The sequence below is a fragment of the Engystomops pustulosus genome, chromosome 5 (genome assembly GCF_040894005.1).
Source record: "Engystomops pustulosus chromosome 5, aEngPut4.maternal, whole genome shotgun sequence".
NCBI classification, from domain to species: Eukaryota; Metazoa; Chordata; class Amphibia; order Anura; family Leptodactylidae; genus Engystomops; species Engystomops pustulosus.
This window is the reverse complement of record NC_092415.1, coordinates 69,213,441-69,232,480: the sequence shown is the minus strand read 5'-3', so window position 1 is coordinate 69,232,480 and position 19,040 is coordinate 69,213,441. Positions and strand designations below refer to the sequence as shown.

Sequence of the window (19,040 nt, the reverse complement as noted above, 5' to 3'; positions counted from 1 at the left end):
TTGGGTGTCATCATATGGAGGCGTCAGGGAAGGTGTTTCTGGGGCAGAGTCCTGCAAGACGCGACTGGTGAGTTAAGTTATACTTTACAGTGGAAGTAGGTCCATCTTCTGCTTTCCTCGACAACATAACCACTTTGCAGGGAACAACAAAATGGCACTGCATAATTATTAATAAGAAGACAAGCCCTTCTAGTTTGACATCATTATAAAACACAGTGTACTGCCCAAGTGTACAGCAATGGAGTTACAGGCTGCCTTATTTTTCTAGAACAAATATTTTTAAAAATGTTTATATTTTGGCAGCACTTTCCCTAGATGCTAGAAGTTTTCTAAAAGTACAAGGTGGATGGACAATATCTTTTGTTATATCTCTATGCAGGACTGGATTGACCTTTGGTCTTTACCTTATGATCATGGTAGCGAAGAGCAAGTCATACCAAGGCTGGGCTTAGAGTGGTTGATACCTTTGTGGGTAGATAGAGACCCAGAGGTAAGTACACATTATAACCTTTGAAGTAAACAATTTCTTGACCTTGTTTTTATCTTAAATGGAAAGAAGTATTGTAAGAACTTATAAATAAGTTATGTTCTGTATTTGCTATTATAGTACTAGATTTTTATTTATTTTTTTGCTGTTGCTATATTCTTTTTCTTTCAGATGTCTCTTATTTAATAAGTCAGATCTATAGATTCACATCAATAAATTATTTAATAAAGGAGTATTGTAAGACATCCCAGCTAGCTATGTTATGTTTTATCATTTTAAATTAGGATGAAGTATATTGAGCATTTTATTTGTCACCTTTTAATAATGAAGAATAAAAATGATAACATTCCTTAATTCCTCACATGCACAGATCCTAGTACATAGATAGCACTGCTGGTAGGATCTTGTACGAGTAACTTAGGGGTAATATATTTAAGCACATTACATTCATCGTGTTATCTGCAGTTGTGCTGCTCTGTCCTTAAATAAATGATGTGATGGGCCTGTGATGTGTGTGCTGCTCTTCTCTGCAATGCTCCAGGGAACCCTCCGTACAGAATATAGAATGTATCTTTAATTTACTTGGTAATTAAATGTCATTGACTTGTTTCTGACCTTTCACGGAGGATCAGCTACAGTGAGCATCTGCTTTAAATTTCTTGCTATTAAATAGTTTAATAAACTTAAAGGTATCATCCACTCAGTGAAAAGATTTTGAAGAAGAACTATATGAAGCATTAAAGTGCTGCTTTGATTAAAGTCTATTTGTTTCATGTATAGGACAATATATAATGTGATAATTGGGGACACTTATGTTACTTACTGTGTAGGGTTCAGGATGGACAAGGGGATTTTACTTTTATTGTAGTCAGGGGTTGTACTGGGTTTTTTTTTTTATACAGAGGACGGTGGTGCCTCTGAAAAGTCAGCAGTCAGTGTGAATACTGCTCCTTTGGGAATAGGGGATAACTTGCTGAACGGTGGTGTCTGATGAGAATGATTAGCGCAACAAGTCACATGTGGTCACACGAGACGGAATGTGCAGTGAATGGAGCAGCGGTACACATGTCCAGGCTGCTGCTCCATTCAATTGTGGTACAACAGACTCCCATTCTCGTGATCCATCATCATCCATTAAGAACCCTACAAATCAGCTAGTTATCCTTTATCTTTTGGATCGAGGATAACTTGTTGTGACAACTACTGTGTATCTTGTGTATTTGATGTTTTATTTTATTTTTTTTACATGCAATACAGTATTGTAAGCAGTTAAAATTCTTTGTCTTATTTCTAGGTGAGGTTTACGAGCCTGGCTATTGGATCAGCACTGACATCCATTAAGGAAGGCTGTGTCATCCTGTCTGACAGCTGTCAGAACATTTCTGGAGGCTTATGGGGAACAGTGCTGAGTATCTTTGTTGACCAGTATGAATGTAGTATGGTGCGTAGAGAGGTGAGTCTTTTTTTTTTGCCTAACATTTACAACTTCATCTCATCAAATTTTCATGTTTACTAGGACAGAGATAAAATGCAGGTTTAGAGCTAATAGAGTACATGGAAAGCTGAAATGCTGGAATGTTCAGGTTATATTGATCCGTTTCTTTTGCAGGTTTCTGTACATCAGATACCAGAGATTTTCACTTGCAGTCAATTTTTGTACAGATTTATTACAAAATGCTTTTTGGCGCTTGGACCAAGAAGGATAATTTTTAGACATTACAGACCATATTAAACAAATCCATCTGATAAAGGTTATGGTCGCACACTGTTCACTACTAACAAGGCTAGTAGGGAAGATTAAATCAAGTCAGTGCGCTCTTATGGATTCTTGTATGGTAGCCTTAGAAATATCCCATGAAACGGCTGCTCAACGGTCAACCGAAATGTGCTCTGTTTCTTCAGTGGTGAGGGTACCAGTTAGATGTGACTGGAAACGGCACCAGGGGATAGTTGAGAATGTTAGTAGGGTCCACAGAGTAGTTAATTTTAGGCATCATTAGTTTATTTAAAGATCACGCATTTTGGAAAACCTACTTTTTCCGATCCTTTGCTTATCAAGGCGCTGATGTAATGTGTATTATTTTTTTTTTTTAAATGTACTGTGTTTGGCGGACGGTCCTCCTCCTTTGTCAGAACCTTTGGGAATCAAGGCGCTGATTCCGTGTGCGGACATGACATTATGTCTACACATGACATCAGCTCCTCGATTCCCCAAGGATCTGATGAAAGTGGTGGTCCACCTCCGAAACTCGTCATCTTAAAATAAACTAGCAATACCTAAAATTAACTTCTGTGTGGACCTTACTAGCACACTCAACTGTGCTGTTTCCAATCATGTCTTACTGGTACTTCTAACAAAGTAATGGCGTAATACTAGGTTATCCCAAACCATGCTCTGTGTACTTGCCAAAATATTTTAGAGTTAGAAAGTTCCACTAGACTTCTCAGTACCATAAGTACACACACTGAACCACAAGCTGTAATATATTTGGTTATTATTTTATGTTTGCATCGTGCCAGTGTTTTGTGTCATGGTTTTGCTATAGGGTTTTTACTTAACCAGACATATCAAGAGAGCAGAGCATTTTTTCACATGTCACCTCCAGGGGTACACAAAACATTGCTCTGTTCTCATTTGCTCATGTTGTCCATGTAATGCATGCCTTGGTTACATATTCAGAAGCAGATCTGTAGCTGTATTTTCTGCCAGTGTTGTTAGAACAGTGTCAGTCTTTTATTACTCAGTCTGTTAGAATGCTATGGACTACATGAATAAGCAGTGCAATGTATTCATCGGAGACAATTGATTTCAATTTCATTCCTTTTTTTGACTGCACTTGTATGCAGTATCAGCTAGATGGCAGTATTGAGATCTTATTTTTTTCTTTGTTTGCAGGCTGCATTTATTCTGCAAAACATGCTTGTTATCCAAATGTCAGAGAATGCAGAAGATTCTAAAGAATCAACTTCTCAGGTTAGTAGCAATTTATGTCCAGAAAATCCGCAATTCCGTTTCATGATTCCCTTGTAGAATAAAAAACATAATTATTGCCCGCATGATAATAATGATACTCACACTTATTGTAACATGTGTAATTATGCTGTGACACAAATTTCTTTGCCTCAAACTTTGTTTTGACTTTTCTCTTAGTATATTAATGTAACATCAAATTACTGCCCTTTCTTTGCTCTTCCAGCAGATAAGTTAAAATAAAGTACAAAACTGCAGACAGTTTGGTATTTTGCAGCCTAGAAAGGCCGAAAAAAGCATGGATTAAGCACTAAGAAAAATCTGAAAAATATGCAGTTTATTTCCCATTAGATTTTAATATTATTTTTTTTTTAAGTGGTTCTGTAATTACAATAATTAACAATAGGGTATGTTATATATGCAGTTATGAGAACTGTATATAACATACAGGAGGGATGGGAAAGAGAGCCGGTGCCCTTGAGACAAGAGGGGCTCTATTGATGCCCCCTTGAGCCCTTTCACTTCATTTACATAAATATTAAAGTTAATTGCTATCAAAATACAGCAGCACAGCTTCTAAAAACGTACTGCCTTATTCACCCTGGTGAGAGCTACCCAGTAGCATTATGGGTGAATACAGCTATAAACCAGTGCTATATTCTCTGAACCTTTTGAAACATGTTTTTATTTTAAAAAATGTATAGAGCAGTTGATAATCTAAATCTTTGTTATATACTTCATTAAGTAAAGCAGCATCTCTGTTCCTTGATTCTGCTTTTTTTCAAGCAGTTAGCAGTGTATCTGAAAGCATCCAGAGTCAAGCAGGCACGTGATTAACTTTTTCCAAACCTAGAAAGTCCCTTGATGACTTTGCAGACAGTCCCTTCATAGTCTAATCACTTCAGAGATCAAAGAGTTAAAGGGATTGTCCACTTTCAACAAATAATTGATATGGTTTGAGCAAAGAAAAGTTATACAGTTTTCCAATATACTTTCTGTATTAATTCCTCATGGGTTTTTTTTTTAGATCTCTGCTTCTATGTTACTTCCAGGGGATAGGAATCTGTCCATGGTCATGTGATAGACAGGCATGTGCACAAGCCATTACTATCATTACTCTCCGTGATACTAACGCTCGTGCATCACAAGACAATAGGCAGATTTCTATCCACCGGAAGTAAACATTAAAGGGGTTTTCCCACCAAAGAAAATTCTCACATTTCAATCCAATATTGATGATTACACAATAAAGATCATTTTAACCCTTACTTTTCAATGTTACTCGGTGTTGTAGCTGTTTAGGCCCTATCATTCCCTAGGCTGCTCAATGCAAAATTAAAGGGTGTGTGTGGGGACTCTGTAATCGGACACATTATTATCCATTTAGTTCTGTGGGGTGACAATGGGATTACATTATCAGGGTACAGGTGTATATACAGTTTCATCTGGGTTCTGACATTGTACTAACACACTGACACATAGAGAGAGATGAGACATATAAGAGATGCATGAGATTACACAGAGGCTGACAGACTTTTACACTGTGAGCACTGCTACATCTTACAGATATTTGCCTGCCTCCCCCTTCCTTATATGCCTGGCTCCCCCGAATGACTTATTTGCTTATAGTTTGTAGTTTGCAGCCTCTTTCTCTGCTGACAATCTCCTGGTAGGAAGTGATCAGTGTGAGCTCCATGCAGGGAGCGGGGCTACAGGCTCAGAGCAGAGAGACAGAAATCTCAGCAGCACGGCTGTCGCACAGAAATCCAAGATGGCGGGCACCCGACCCCAAGTCAGAAGTTACAGGGTTGTGTCTAGGGGCAGCTGTACAGTCATGGCCATAAGATTTGAGAATGATCAAATGTTAATGTTGGCTGGTAACTCAAAGATTTAGCTCTTGTGACAGATGGCGAGCTACAATGCTAGACCTGGCACCCATTGTTGATAAAAAAAAATTGAAGGGGCCACTGTTCTTTTACTTTTATGGGGGTCCTTTGACCGCACAGAAATAATAAATGGAGAACTAATTAAATGAGCAACCACTGTTTACTATCCCTACCAATAACACATCCTAAATGTGATTTCTAGATGTTTTTTTAAACTTCTTTATTCAAGTTATTCATAGATACAATGTAGCTTTTTTAATGTGATACTTTACTTTTTCTTGGTGGGAAACCTGTGTGTGGGTTAGGGTGGTTGAGTGATGTTTGGAAGGGATATATTCTTTTATATTTGCTATACTTGTATTGGATATCTATTGACTGTTATACATATAATGTATATATTGACAAAGTACAGTAGTTAGTCTATTTCTGTACTATTTAGACGTACTCTACAAAATTTTCTTAACTAGTTTAACAATGAAATGTCTTATTAACCATTAATACATTTATTTTTGAATGTAGTTAGTAGCAGCGGGACTGTGGAAAAAGGCCCAAGGGTCATCTACCACTAGGATCAAGGATTGTAAATCAGGATCTGCTCTTTTTATGCCCTGTTTTTTTTTTTTTAAAGGCTTTTAGAATTTAGCAAATGAGCAAATTTTACAAATAAACCACTAACAGTATATTGTCAAGCAGTTGAACAACTTCTAGATCTTGTTTCTTTCATGCCTCAGTGTAAAGACATCATCAAGAAAATCTACCGAGATGTAAGTTAGACGTATAAAGTCAGGGAGGCAGAGAGTTTAACACCGAAGTCAAACTCTCCCTGCCTCTAAACACCTCATTCACCAGACTTCAGGAGATCAGATCAATGGTTGGAGGACCATCAGTTACAGTAAAGAGGGCGTTCTAGGGCAGGGAAAGTAGCCTTTAGCGTTAAACTCTCTGCCTCATGGACTTCATAAAACTAATAACAAATATAAGAAGATTGCCAGTCACAGTGCCTGGATCTCTGCTTTATCCATGCTTGGATTTGATTTGTAGATATCCATTCATTTTGAATAAAAAGGGGCAAGAAAAAAAAATTCTAAATGTGAAGTTGTCCATAGCATTTAAAATGGTTGTCTTTTGACTGACACTGATGGAATGGTGTGGTAGATGTCCTCCCGATGTGACCCTCAGCAATCACTTCCACCATGTCATCAGTGTCAGGTGACATAGCACCGCATATCTTGATCATTTAAATTACTCTTTATTTTCATTGATAGTCAGTGGAAGGCCACCAGAACAAGTGGCACTAATATTGTTTGCCAGCAGAATAATTGTCTGTAAATTTCTCTTTCCAAGCAGATATATATAGCCAGAGAGCCCATTGAACTTCAGTGTTGTTTCTCTATTTTATTATTTCATTTATTTTTTTGTTTCCAAATAATTTATTCTATAGCCTTAAAATGTTTGCTTCTCCACATCCGAAAAGTCATCGTTGTTAATAAGCAGGTCTCCTTCATAGACCGTTCTTTTTCTTAAGCTTCAATTACACAGATCTAGTGATTCAATGTTTGTCTTTTAGCAGTCAAGCACAAAAACTGCTTATGTTGATATTTCTCTTAATAACTATGCAAAGTTCCTGCTTTTTCACTTTCTTGATTTACATTTCCTTGCAATAGAGATCGCTTAGTCTGCATTTGTACAGCACGTAAAGTAGCAGAACTTGTGTTATCTAATTCTTAATTATATCGCGAACGTTATTTTTGGCAGCACTCAGTAAGGCATAACAGGAATGAATGGGAATTTAAAGCAGGCCCAACGTTTTTGATTGTTCACCATTATAAAACAGCATATAGAAATGATGACAGCCCCAATGAACACAATTTTCATGGAGATTACTGAGGCTTTCAATGTGTACAAATATATACTTTCTATATATACTGTGTGTGTGTGTGTATATATATATATATATATATATGTGTCTTGCAGAGTACTGTATAACCCCCTCTATTCCTCCAATCTTTTTCCGTTACAAAAAGGTCTTATCTCGTATCAATAATTTTCAGCAAATTATTTTTTTCGTTAGGGTTGGGATCAATATTAAGATTATGGTAACACAAATAATTTTTTTTGCCATTTAAAAAAAACAAAAAATAAACATGGGGGAGACGTATGCTTGTGCTATCTGTGGCAGCATGTGATCTTATTTCTACCCCGGCAGCATAGCATTGGTAGGGTAGTTTTATACAAGGTCCAGCACAGGCTACAGTCCCGCAGCAGCCCGCACCCTCTTCACATCTCTTCAGATCAGAGACGTTTTTACATATCAGTTTACAGTAAATTTATTGCCTTCTTGTCTTTGTTACAAGTCCAAGTGTCATCTACAGACTCCAAGCAAGTTATACTCCAGTGTTTTTGACATGCTGTTAGAATTTAACCTCTTTGTAATGTGATTGAAGTGTTTTGGTTTCCTCTATTTTCCAGGATCCTAGCATACACGAAGAGTCAGAAATACATCCAACAGGACAACCTGAAATTAAAGCCCTTTTGAGAGACTACCACTTCTATGAACATGTGAGCCATATGGCTAAGAACTGCTATCTTGACTGTTTTACTTTTGACTTTGATAATTCCATGGAGCAATATAAAACGCAAGAAAATACAAATTGTAAGTATTGGTAAACTATTTATCCTTATGCAAATAGTTTTAAAGAACTTTTATAATGTATATAATCAGATCTAAAGGGACTCTAAGCATCGTGTAACTGGGAATTAATGTTATTCTGAAGCCGCTCAGCTTTTACTTGTATTTTGTTAGAGGAAAGTTCTGTTTCTTTGAAGGTGATATCTAGTGGACACTATCTTCTCGTCCGTCATGGGTATTGTCACCTTAGTGTAGCCTCTGATCTTAGACCACCACTGATTTCTAGAATGAAAAGGATCCCCTTCAAAGCCAGCAGTGTAATCCTGTTCTGGAAATTCTGGGAAGTTCACTATCAAAGCCTTCAGCAGTATGACCGCACATGTATTCATCACATATCACATGCTGGTAAACCTCCTGACATACATGCTGAACATATAGCCCCAAAATATGCAATTGTGTAGTGTACTATAGTTGTTGACACTCGCTGTAAAAAATATAGTCTGTATTTTTCAAGCTCTAAGACACATCCCAGATTTGGACATCAAAAAAAGGAAAAATTTTATTTGGCACCAAATAAAATTTCCTGTTTGTCACACAAACATCTGTGCAATTGTTCCTGGACAAATGGCTCTGTAACATGCACACAGATAGCTCTGCTATATCTGCATGTCTACTACATTAGACATCCCTCCACACACATGCTTTTTTTTTTTTTTAGCTCTAAACCCCCTACATCTCCTCAGCTCCCCATACACACATATACATAAATATATACATGCATATATAACATCAACTCTCTATATTAACCCCTTAGGACTGAAAAGTCTTTTTAGCGAATTTTTGTATGCATTGGTGTAGGGCAATGGCTTTTTTTTTTTGCATGCTACCTTGTTTTATCAGGACACATAGAGCTAGTTAAAAAGGTAATAAAAGTTTTTTTTACTTTTTTTTTCCATTTTTATTTGGGGTTAAAAGTGGGGAAAAAAAACTTTTTTTTATAATTCATAGTGCGGTACTTTTTTCAATTTTCAAATTAACTCAAAATAATTATTATTAATGAATTCCCTATTTTGTTTAGGTTGTTTTGATATATAATATGTATAATCTCGATGTAAATGGGGTGACTATTTTTTTATTATATGCGGAATGTCATTTTATTTTTCTGAATATTAATATTTTTTTTTGTGCGTGTTATTATTTGATATGTCACAAAAGACCCCTGGGGGGCATTTTTCACTTTTTTTTTTTTACATTTTACTTTAATTTCTCTCACAAATATTTCCACTGTAACTGCATCTATAAGAGCCTCAGTTACAGGGTAAATAGCCACCTGTGACTGGGCACTCCGATCAGAGCTGTACTGGGTCTAATTAGACCCAGCAGCTTTGTTTAACCCCTTTAGACCCCGCGGTCATGTGACCGCCGAGTCTATGGAGCCGGTGGCAGTGCCGACTCTGCTCCTCCGTGCGTTGTGCTCCTTCAGCACAATGCTGTGAGGAGCGGAGAGGGGAAAAGCACTAACGAATCGCTTCTACCTAGCGTCTCTGAGTGTCCCGGGCTAGTCCGGAAGCATTTAAAACTACAGCGACATCTAAAGAGGTTGCTGCAGACTCTGGACCTGGGCCCATCTACAGTCTGCTCTTTATTACCTCTGTAACTCTGTCCTCCCATTCTTCTGCAACTCCCAGCTGCTTGCAACCTGTAGCTGCTGTGCAGAGGCAGCTCCTAGTGTATAATCAGAGCCCTGCTCCCATGTGACTTGATACTGTCAAATAACCCAATGTAATTGCCACAGGTCCAGTTTTTTTACAAGTTGGGATGGCAGAGGCGCCTCTCTCATGAAAATCAGGAGAAATGCTTTGTTAGCTCTTCACCCGATCTCCAGGAAATCCCAAGTCCCAAGAGTCTGACGATGCTAGATCTTTCTGACTTTTGGACTAGAAAACACAGGCTTTGCTAAAAAGTCCATCTTATAATAAAAATATTATAAATATATACAATATATAAGAAGAATATAAAATATATATTAAAAATAGAATACCATGTAAGTTTTTTATGTGACATAGTACAATATAGTTGCAATTTTAAATAATAAATATAAAAGGACTAAAGCGCCAGATTGGTATCCGCTGCTCCATACATACCCCATTTTACTATAATTTGTGGCTGTATTTTGATGTGATGTTCATATGGCCTTCCTTTCAGGCTCAGAAGATTCACTTTATGTTTGGAATAGTGCTCCCATTATATCAAGCATCTCTGAGTCAGAATCCACATTGAGCACAATAGTAAGTCACCTGTTGTTCTTTCTTGTATTATTTTTTTTTATTCTCAAATAATTTTTTGCAATCCGTGGTTAGAGGCACTGTACCGTTTCATAAAAAAGACATTAGAAAAACCACTTGTTATTGCTTGTCTTCAGTATTTTATGCATGGTCCCTAAAATACGTATAGGTATATACTCGAGTATAAGCCTAGTTTTTCAGCATAATTGTGCTGAAAAATCCCCACACTGCTTATACTCAAGTGCATATGTATATAAATAATCTTGATCCTGGGAGCCGGGAGGAATACACGAAGAGAAGAGGACAGCCGGGGTGAGCGCTGGAGGTAAATATTAAAAATGCGAATCAACCCACCAAAATAGACTTTTTCAGTCTTTGACAGTTTGTAAACTAATATGCAACTCTCCTGATGCTTATATTTCACAGTATGCACATTAAAATTGACTTTCATTGCCCTGCCTCCTTGTTCCTATTTGACAGGTGTAAGTGCTTTGATATCCTGCTGTATGGAACATTGAGTGAGAGCTCTGTTCCATCATTTGGCACTTAAAGTAATCCGACCAGGATGACATCATCCATGGTCATGTTAGATCTGCAATGTCTACCCTATGTATGTATCTAATTAAATGAGATCACAGCATGCCTGCATGGAGGATGGGGAAAAGTAGAACTCCTTAAAGGATGAGGAAGAGTTGAAGTCCATAGAGGCTGATGTGATTTAATTTGATCAGATAAATACAGGGGGTACAGTTTGCTGATCTTAGGAGGCTAAAGGACCCTGGATGATGTCACCCTGCTTGCATGACCTGCTGAGAAGAGGCATGGACATGGGAAAGAATAGATGGGTGGGGCTGGATGAACAGGAAAAAACCTTCTCTGATGCCAGGGAATATATTATAAAGTTGTTTTATGATGATTTAAGAGAAACAATTTTTAGCTAAAAGAAGTGTGTAACTTAGTTAATAGGGCTCTATAGGACCCTACCACTTGTTGTGTATATGAAAATGTAGTGACAGGGTTCCCTTTAAAATTATTATTTTAAGGGGTCTGCTGCAGGGCATTTTATTACAGTCCAAAAATGTTCTACTTTTGCTGAGACCATTATTAATTATTGTCCCTAATGTAACACAGGGAAAGCTTCTATTCAGCTTCTATACAGAAATATTCTATTCTTATAAAATTTGTTAGAGGCCATACAATTCAGTTTTCCTTACAGATCTTCTCAAAATACACCAGTCAAAATGCAAGTATCCAAGATATACTGCTGCTGCTTATAATCAGAACAACTGAAAGATTTTTAAAATGGATTCATAAGAAAGAAAAAACCATGGCCGCCTGGCTTCATTTATGGTGAAACCCATTTATTAAAGTGTTTGCACCATTTTTCTGTCTGACTTTGCACTGAAAAAAAAGTGCAAACTACTTGCACATGTATTTATGAAGCGTAAGCGCCAGTTTTATGTTGCAACTGCACCTAAAGGGGCGCTCTGGTGCAAAGTCGGACCTTGCGCCTTATTTATTACACAGACTCCACAGAACAGTGTTGAACGCCCTATGTTAAAATAGCACACTTCCCAAGCAGTGCAGGGTGTTCCAGATTAATACAATCTGCCAGTTTTGATGAATCGGGCTCACTCGGCACACTTGGTTAGTTTGGATAAATGTGGAAATTTTGATAAATGTCTGGAAATTCGATTTTTTTTTTTTTTTTTTTTTGTTCTTTTAATATTTGTTTACCTTCCTTTGAATCCTGACGTGTACTGGTACATTTGTTTTGCAATAGTATAAATCTATTCACTGGGTTTTGTTATAATTGTGTTTATTTGATATTTTTAGCAAAGAAATGTTTCTAAAAAGTGTAACTTTTTTAGCGATGTACAGAATTTGTTACTGTTTCATAGTAAGCTACTATAGTATGCTATTTCTTTTTTTATGATCGTACATACTGGAGTATGTGGACATTACACTAAGGGGGGCACTCTGCTGTGGACATTACACTAAGGGGGGCACTCTGCTGTGGACATTACACTAAGGGGGGCACTCTGCTGTGGACATTACACTAAGGGGGGCACTCTGCTGTGGACATTACACTAAGGGGGGCACTCTGCTGTGGACATTACACTAAGGGGGGCACTCTGCTGTGGACATTACACTAAGGGGGGCACTCTGCTGTGGACATTACACTAAGGGGGGCACTCTGCTGTGGACATTACACTAAGGGGGGCACTCTGCTGTGGACATTACACTAAGGGGGGCACTCTGCTGTGGACATTACACTAAGGGGGGCACTCTGCTGTGGACATTACACTAAGGGGGGCACTCTGCTGTGGACATTACACTAAGGGGGGCACTCTGCTGTGGACATTACACTAAGGGGGGCACTCTGCTGTGGACATTACACTAAGGGGGGCACTCTGCTGTGGACATTACACTAAGGGGGGCACTCTGCTGTGGACATTACACTAAGGGGGGCACTCTGCTGTGGACATTACACTAAGGGGGGCACTCTGCTGTGGACATTACACTAAGGGGGGCACTCTGCTGTGGACATTACACTAAGGGGGGCACTCTGCTGTGGACATTACACTAAGGGGGGCACTCTGCTGTGGACATTACACTCAGGGGGGCACTCTGCTGTGGACATTACACTCAGGGGGGCACTCTGCTGTGGACATTACACTCAGGGGGGCACTCTGCTGTGGACATTACACTCAGGGGGGCACTCTGCTGTGGACATTACACTCAGGGGGGCACTCTGCTGTGGACATTACACTCAGGGGGGCACTCTGCTGTGGACATTACACTCAGGGGGGCACTCTGCTGTGGACATTACACTCAGGGGGGCACTCTGCTGTGGACATTACACTCAGGGGGGCACTCTGCTGTGGACATTACACTCAGGGGGGCACTCTGCTGTGGACATTACACTCAGGGGGGCACTCTGCTGTGGACATTACACTCAGGGGGGCACTCTGCTGTGGACATTACACTCAGGGGGGCACTCTGCTGTGGACATTACACTCAGGGGGGCACTCTGCTGTGGACATTACACTCAGGGGGGCACTCTGCTGTGGACATTACACTCAGGGGGGCACTCTGCTGTGGACATTACACTCAGGGGGGCACTCTGCTGTGGACATTACACTCAGGGGGGCACTCTGCTGTGGACATTACACTCAGGGGGGCACTCTGCTGTGGACATTACACTCAGGGGGGCACTCTGCTGTGGACATTACACTCAGGGGGGCACTCTGCTGTGGACATTACACTCAGGGGGGCACTCTGCTGTGGACATTACACTCAGGGGGGCACTCTGCTGTGGACATTACACTCAGGGGGGCACTCTGCTGTGGACATTACACTCAGGGGGGCACTCTGCTGTGGACATTACACTCAGGGGGGCACTCTGCTGTGGACATTACACTCAGGGGGGCACTCTGCTGTGGACATTACACTCAGGGGGGCACTCTGCTGTGGACATTACACTCAGGGGGGCACTCTGCTGTGGACATTACACTCAGGGGGGCACTCTGCTGTGGACATTACACTCAGGGGGGCACTCTGCTGTGGACATTACACTCAGGGGGGCACTCTGCTGTGGACATTACACTCAGGGGGGCACTCTGCTGTGGACATTACACTCAGGGGGGCACTCTGCAGTTTTCCCAGTTTTTGTGGTAAAATTAGGGACCTCGGCTTATGCTCAGGTCGGCTTATGCTCGAATATATACGGTACTTTTATATATTTTATTAGAAAATATTATACATAAGGTATGAAAACCCCAAAAGGCGGGGGATTACACTTTCTTTTTTTTTTTGAGGATATAACTGCATTTTAAACAAGTCCATGTTTGTCAGTCAGCAGCAGCTTTCTGCAGCCATAACTGCACAGCCCTTATCAGCGTGCCAAGGAAGATAAGCAGACACCAGGCTGTGACACAGTGACAGTGCAATCTGTTGTTGGACACACAACTTCAAATGAGAAATGAAATTAGGAAAGAAATGATTCAACTCGAGTCATGCCAGTACACGAGCAGGCTTTGTTAAATGGTTAATTAATCAGCTGCACAGACATAATGTGTTTCTATCTATCTGTTTAGCAGAACTACAAATAAAATAAATGTCATGTCCATTTTTTTTATGATCTGGCAGTAGAGGGGGCTCCCTGTTTCCAGCACTGGTGCTGCTCCCCTTTTGTTTTCAGCAGTGTGATGTGACATTTTAGCCTGGTCACCACTGCAGCAAAGCCTAAACTGTGACCCAGCCGCAAATGGAATTTGTATTGGCGAAAATGTAGTGATCAACACTGATACATGGGAGGAGGCTGCCTGATCATGCCTGAAAAGGAAAGCTCTGCTGAAGAAAGGTGCTAGTGTTTAGAGCAGAAACAGAGGTAGAAGTGAGAACACTTTTTATTTTTGTTTCATCAATTGAATGGAAGTTTTTCTAGACACAGGAAGAAATGCCTCCCCTCCATTGTGTGTCAGCACAGAGTCCCCTCCCAGCCAGAGGTCACATTAACATTTTACCAGAACCGTAATATTGCTCCTCTTACCAATTTTGAGGATTAGTTTAAGCCATCGAGGAGTATAATATTTTTAGAAAATACAAATAAATAACTCATTTGCGTATACAGTGTTAATAGACGTCTATTTACACAATAAAGCAGCAGACCTCTGGACCAGGCTAAGGCTGGCACAGCAGACCCCTTAGACCACATTGGGCTGCCGCCGTAGACCCCTTAGATCAAGCTTGGGCTGCCACAGTAGACCCTTTAGATCAGGTTAGGTCTGATGCAGCAGACCCCTTAGACCACATTGGGCTGCCGCAGCAGACCCCTTAGACCAGATTGGGCTGCCGCAGCAGAGCCCCTAGAACCTGCTTGTGCTGGCGCAGCAGACTTTTTATTTCATTTATTTTGGTTTGTGGGGGCCAAAACTCTGTAATTTATTTTACTTTTTACATTAAAAAAAAAAAAAATTTTTAAGAGGGGCATATTGTAAATAACAACTAATTACAGGTAAGCTTATATTTTAAGGACTCATTTATATATGAATTTTGCTGATTCCTGGAATACCCATTGAACTTCTGCAGATGGAGGGTTCGCTCCTCCGACCACAGCGACGCACTCACAGGGTGCCAAAGAGTTGCCATGGCACTAGGATGCATGTTCAGGTCTGCCAAGTATGAAAGCCTATTAAGGCCTGCTATAGGCTGGGTCTAAAAGACTGGAGGTCATTGTAAGACTGGCCATTCTAATGCATTGCAATAAAGAAATATTGCAGTGATTACCTTTTTTTTTGTCAAAGTAGCCTGAATGATGTTATGGTGAGAAAAAACACTATTTTATCATTTAGCTACAGTGAATTTGTTATTACCAATTATTGGTATTTGGTCAGGAGTCTGAGTTAAAACAAAGTCATAACTTACTGACTTTATGCTTCCACAGCCCTATAAATGACTGCCTACCCTAATGAGATGTATGTATAACTTGTCCTCTCTTGCCAGGTCCTATTGTTTCATGTGGTCATGTTATTGGTCCGTGCTGCCTTATTGTGTCTGTATATGTACCCCATGATCTGTTAAACAGAATATCATGACGATATATAAAGATCTATTATTGGCATTAAAATGTGGCACCAGTTGCAAATAAAAATAATAATTGTTGGTAACTTCAAGATCGAATTACCGTAATTGGCAATCATAACTCCCATTATTTCAGCCTCCAGAATTTCATGAAACTTAAAAAGTTGAGTCCGGCACAATTTAAAAGTTACAGCATGATTTTTATTGTATTGATCAGCTTGTACTTTTCATGGATAAATACTGAGGTTCCTATACTTAGACATACGGTAGATGTGATTTTCTCTTTTCCCTGTGAGTGACATTTGTTCCTTTCATTTGTATGTAACACATTGCTGCCCCTCTCACTTTTGTGCTCTGCCCTTTATTGCCTTAAAGCAATATGTACATCTTCAGAAAGGACTCTTCTCTATTCTGTAGATAGCTGTGCATTTTTGCTTTTTCCATTAAGAGCAGCATTGTGTGAAACCAAATTGCCCAAGGTGCACTTCATTGTAGGAGAGATTGATTTTTCAAACCAACAATATTTGTCAATTTCTTTCCATTCAGTAGGACTTTGTATAATTTATAGTTGGTCAACAAATTTAAGTTTTACAGACTGAAGCTGAACATTTTAAGGTAAACAGAACTCTATGGAAGTAAAATGGCATTTATCTTGGCATTACCTTTTTTGCTGAATGTTACTACTGTATGAAGAGGAATGCAAGTGTTATACACCGGCCCTTAGAGACTGTTTGCTTTTAATGATATGGCATTCTGCATTTAAGATTGTTGCACCCTGAGGCTTTAGTTTAAGTTTAGTTACGGTACTTCATTTTGCATTCTGAGCTTGTTTTATGTTTACAGATTCTCTCGTCATCTGCGAGCAGTTCAGACCGCATGGTTCCAATCTGTGCTTCTTCTATCTTAGAAAATGCTGCTGATCAAGGTATGTGTGTAGTAACTGGACCTCTTACTTTCCTGGATTTATATCTATAGTTTAAGGCTTTAGTAACCAAGTAAATTGGAGTCGATTTTTTAACCCTTTGGCAGGGCTCTGGCAGTGCTCCTCCTGTTCTTCCTTGCACAAAGTGAAGGTGGTGGTCCAGTTCATGGGTTGTTGCCCGCTTACAGCCCCTTCAACGTCTCCTGGTGTACTGGCCAGTCTCCAGGTAGCGCCTCAAGCCTCTGGACACAACGCTGACAGACACAGCAAACCTTCTTTGATGTGCCGTCTTGGATGAGCTGCACTACCTGAGTCATTTGTGTGGGTTGCCGTGGCGTTTTATGGGGGTCATACAGCCATGTGGAGGTCTCACACAATACGGAGCTGCATTTTGTTTTGTTTTACAAAAGGTTCTCAAATTTTAATCCCCTAGTGATTTTTACACAATAAAGCTCATTATTAACCTCCTTACTTTACAGTTTTATTACTGTTTTAGCCCATCTCGTAGATGATGAGATCCATGAGATGGATATAACACACAATGACTTCAGCTCTGCTACATCTCAGCTATAACACACACAGCATGCCTCCCTGCCCTGGTTAAAGACCTTCTCTTATCTGTCGCTTGTAGAGGAAGTCTCTGCGCAATGCTGCTTGCCGTCAGGAATTGTCTGTGTCTGAGCTGGTCTTGTAATGCAGAGGGTAGGGGCTGGATGCGGAGAGCACTGCAATGTGCAGACAAGAGAAGCTATTCATTAGAAGTATATGCCCTGTCCCACCAGAATGTGTTATTTCGTTATCCTGTGTATATTTAACCCCTTAATGACGCATGCCCTAATAGTATGGTATGCGTCTGGTGCAAGTGCATGGAGAGGGCTCACGGGCTGAGCCCTCTCCATTGACGTTAAGTCTTTGCTGCATAGTGCATTGTTTTAACCATTTCATTACAATGTGCGATTTGCACATTGTAATGAATGAGGAGGAAAATCCCCATATGCTGTCATACTGTAGTCTGGCAGTATATGGTAGCATCAATCAGACAACCTAGGGTTAAAAGTACCCTGGGGGGGGGGGGTCTAAAAAAAATTGTAAAAATTGAAAAAAATGTAAAAATAAAAATTGTAATAAACCTAAAAATTCAAATCCGCCCCCTTTCCCAAGAACTGATATAAATGAACAGTAAAAATCATAAACACATTAGGTATCGCCATGTCCAAAAATGTCTGATCTATCGAAATATAATAATGGTTTTTCACTGCATTTAACCCCATTATGGAAAATAGCAACCAAAGTTGAAAATGGCACTTTTTTGCCATTTTGAAAAATGTAACAAAATTCAATAAAAATTGATCAAAAGGTTGTACAGTCCGAAAAATGGTAGCACTGAAAATGTCATCAGAAATTGCAAAAAGTTACACCACCCACAGCTCCGTACACCGACGTATGAAAAAGTCGCACCAACCCAAAGAATAAATTAAAACTGTCATTTGGGGTATATAGAAGAATGGTCCCTGCACAACTAATGTGAAAAGTTGCCAAAACAGTAATATGAATATCAATGTGAAAGAGAAAAAAATGAGTGTCAATAGGCAACAAGACTGTATGAATAAATATCACTTTATTAGAAATATGACAAATAACTTATCCTGACAAAAACATGAGCAAGTTAAAATCGCTTAAAACATGTACAAGTACATATCAACAAACTCCTAGTTGGACCAGCCGGCCCAACCAGTATAGATGCCCCCTATGGTGTACAGCTCCCATAAATACCCCCCACAGCACTTGCACTCAGGTGGAATCATCAAAAAGTCAGTTAGGTGGCACGCCGATGGTTCAAAGAATACATACACCTCTCATTTGGGGCACACAGTGAAAGCCGTGCCGTAAAATCCAAGCCCACAAGAAACCGGCGCAAATATGGCGCAGAAAACAAGCCCTCGCAGAGCTCCTTACGTGTAAAAGTAAAAAAGTTATAGATTTTTGAATTGAAAAATGAAAATAAAAAACAAAAAAGGACCTGGTCGTTAAGTGGATAAGAATATTGTCTTCGTAGGAATACCCCTTTAACTACTGCCTCATTTGACTCCAAACACAACATGCAGAATTTCAATCAAGTCCAACTTCCTAATAACTATTTACATTGTGGTTGTCAGGAGGATCCGCTTTCTTGAATCCTGCTTCCTCCAATTATTTTGTCCATTTCTCTTTTTATTTACTATTTTTAATAGAAGAAGTTTGAGGAAATCAAAAACCCATTCTGGTCTAAACTCT

General features: G+C 39.6%; 1 protein-coding gene across 4 annotated transcripts in view; it reads left to right on the top strand.

The window, feature by feature from the left end:
• The window catches only part of RTTN (rotatin), a 143,552-nt gene that overhangs the window by 88,338 nt on the left and 36,174 nt on the right, over positions 1-19,040 (top strand). For all 4 annotated transcript variants that reach the window (XM_072152310.1, XM_072152311.1, XM_072152308.1 and 1 more), the window contains exons 31-36: positions 380-490; positions 1,782-1,940; positions 3,384-3,461; positions 7,814-7,997; positions 10,179-10,261; positions 16,688-16,769. In XM_072152310.1, coding sequence (XP_072008411.1) covers positions 380-490; positions 1,782-1,940; positions 3,384-3,461; positions 7,814-7,997; positions 10,179-10,261; positions 16,688-16,769 — 697 coding nt within the window. The remainder of the gene's footprint in view (positions 1-379; positions 491-1,781; positions 1,941-3,383; positions 3,462-7,813; positions 7,998-10,178; positions 10,262-16,687; positions 16,770-19,040) is intronic.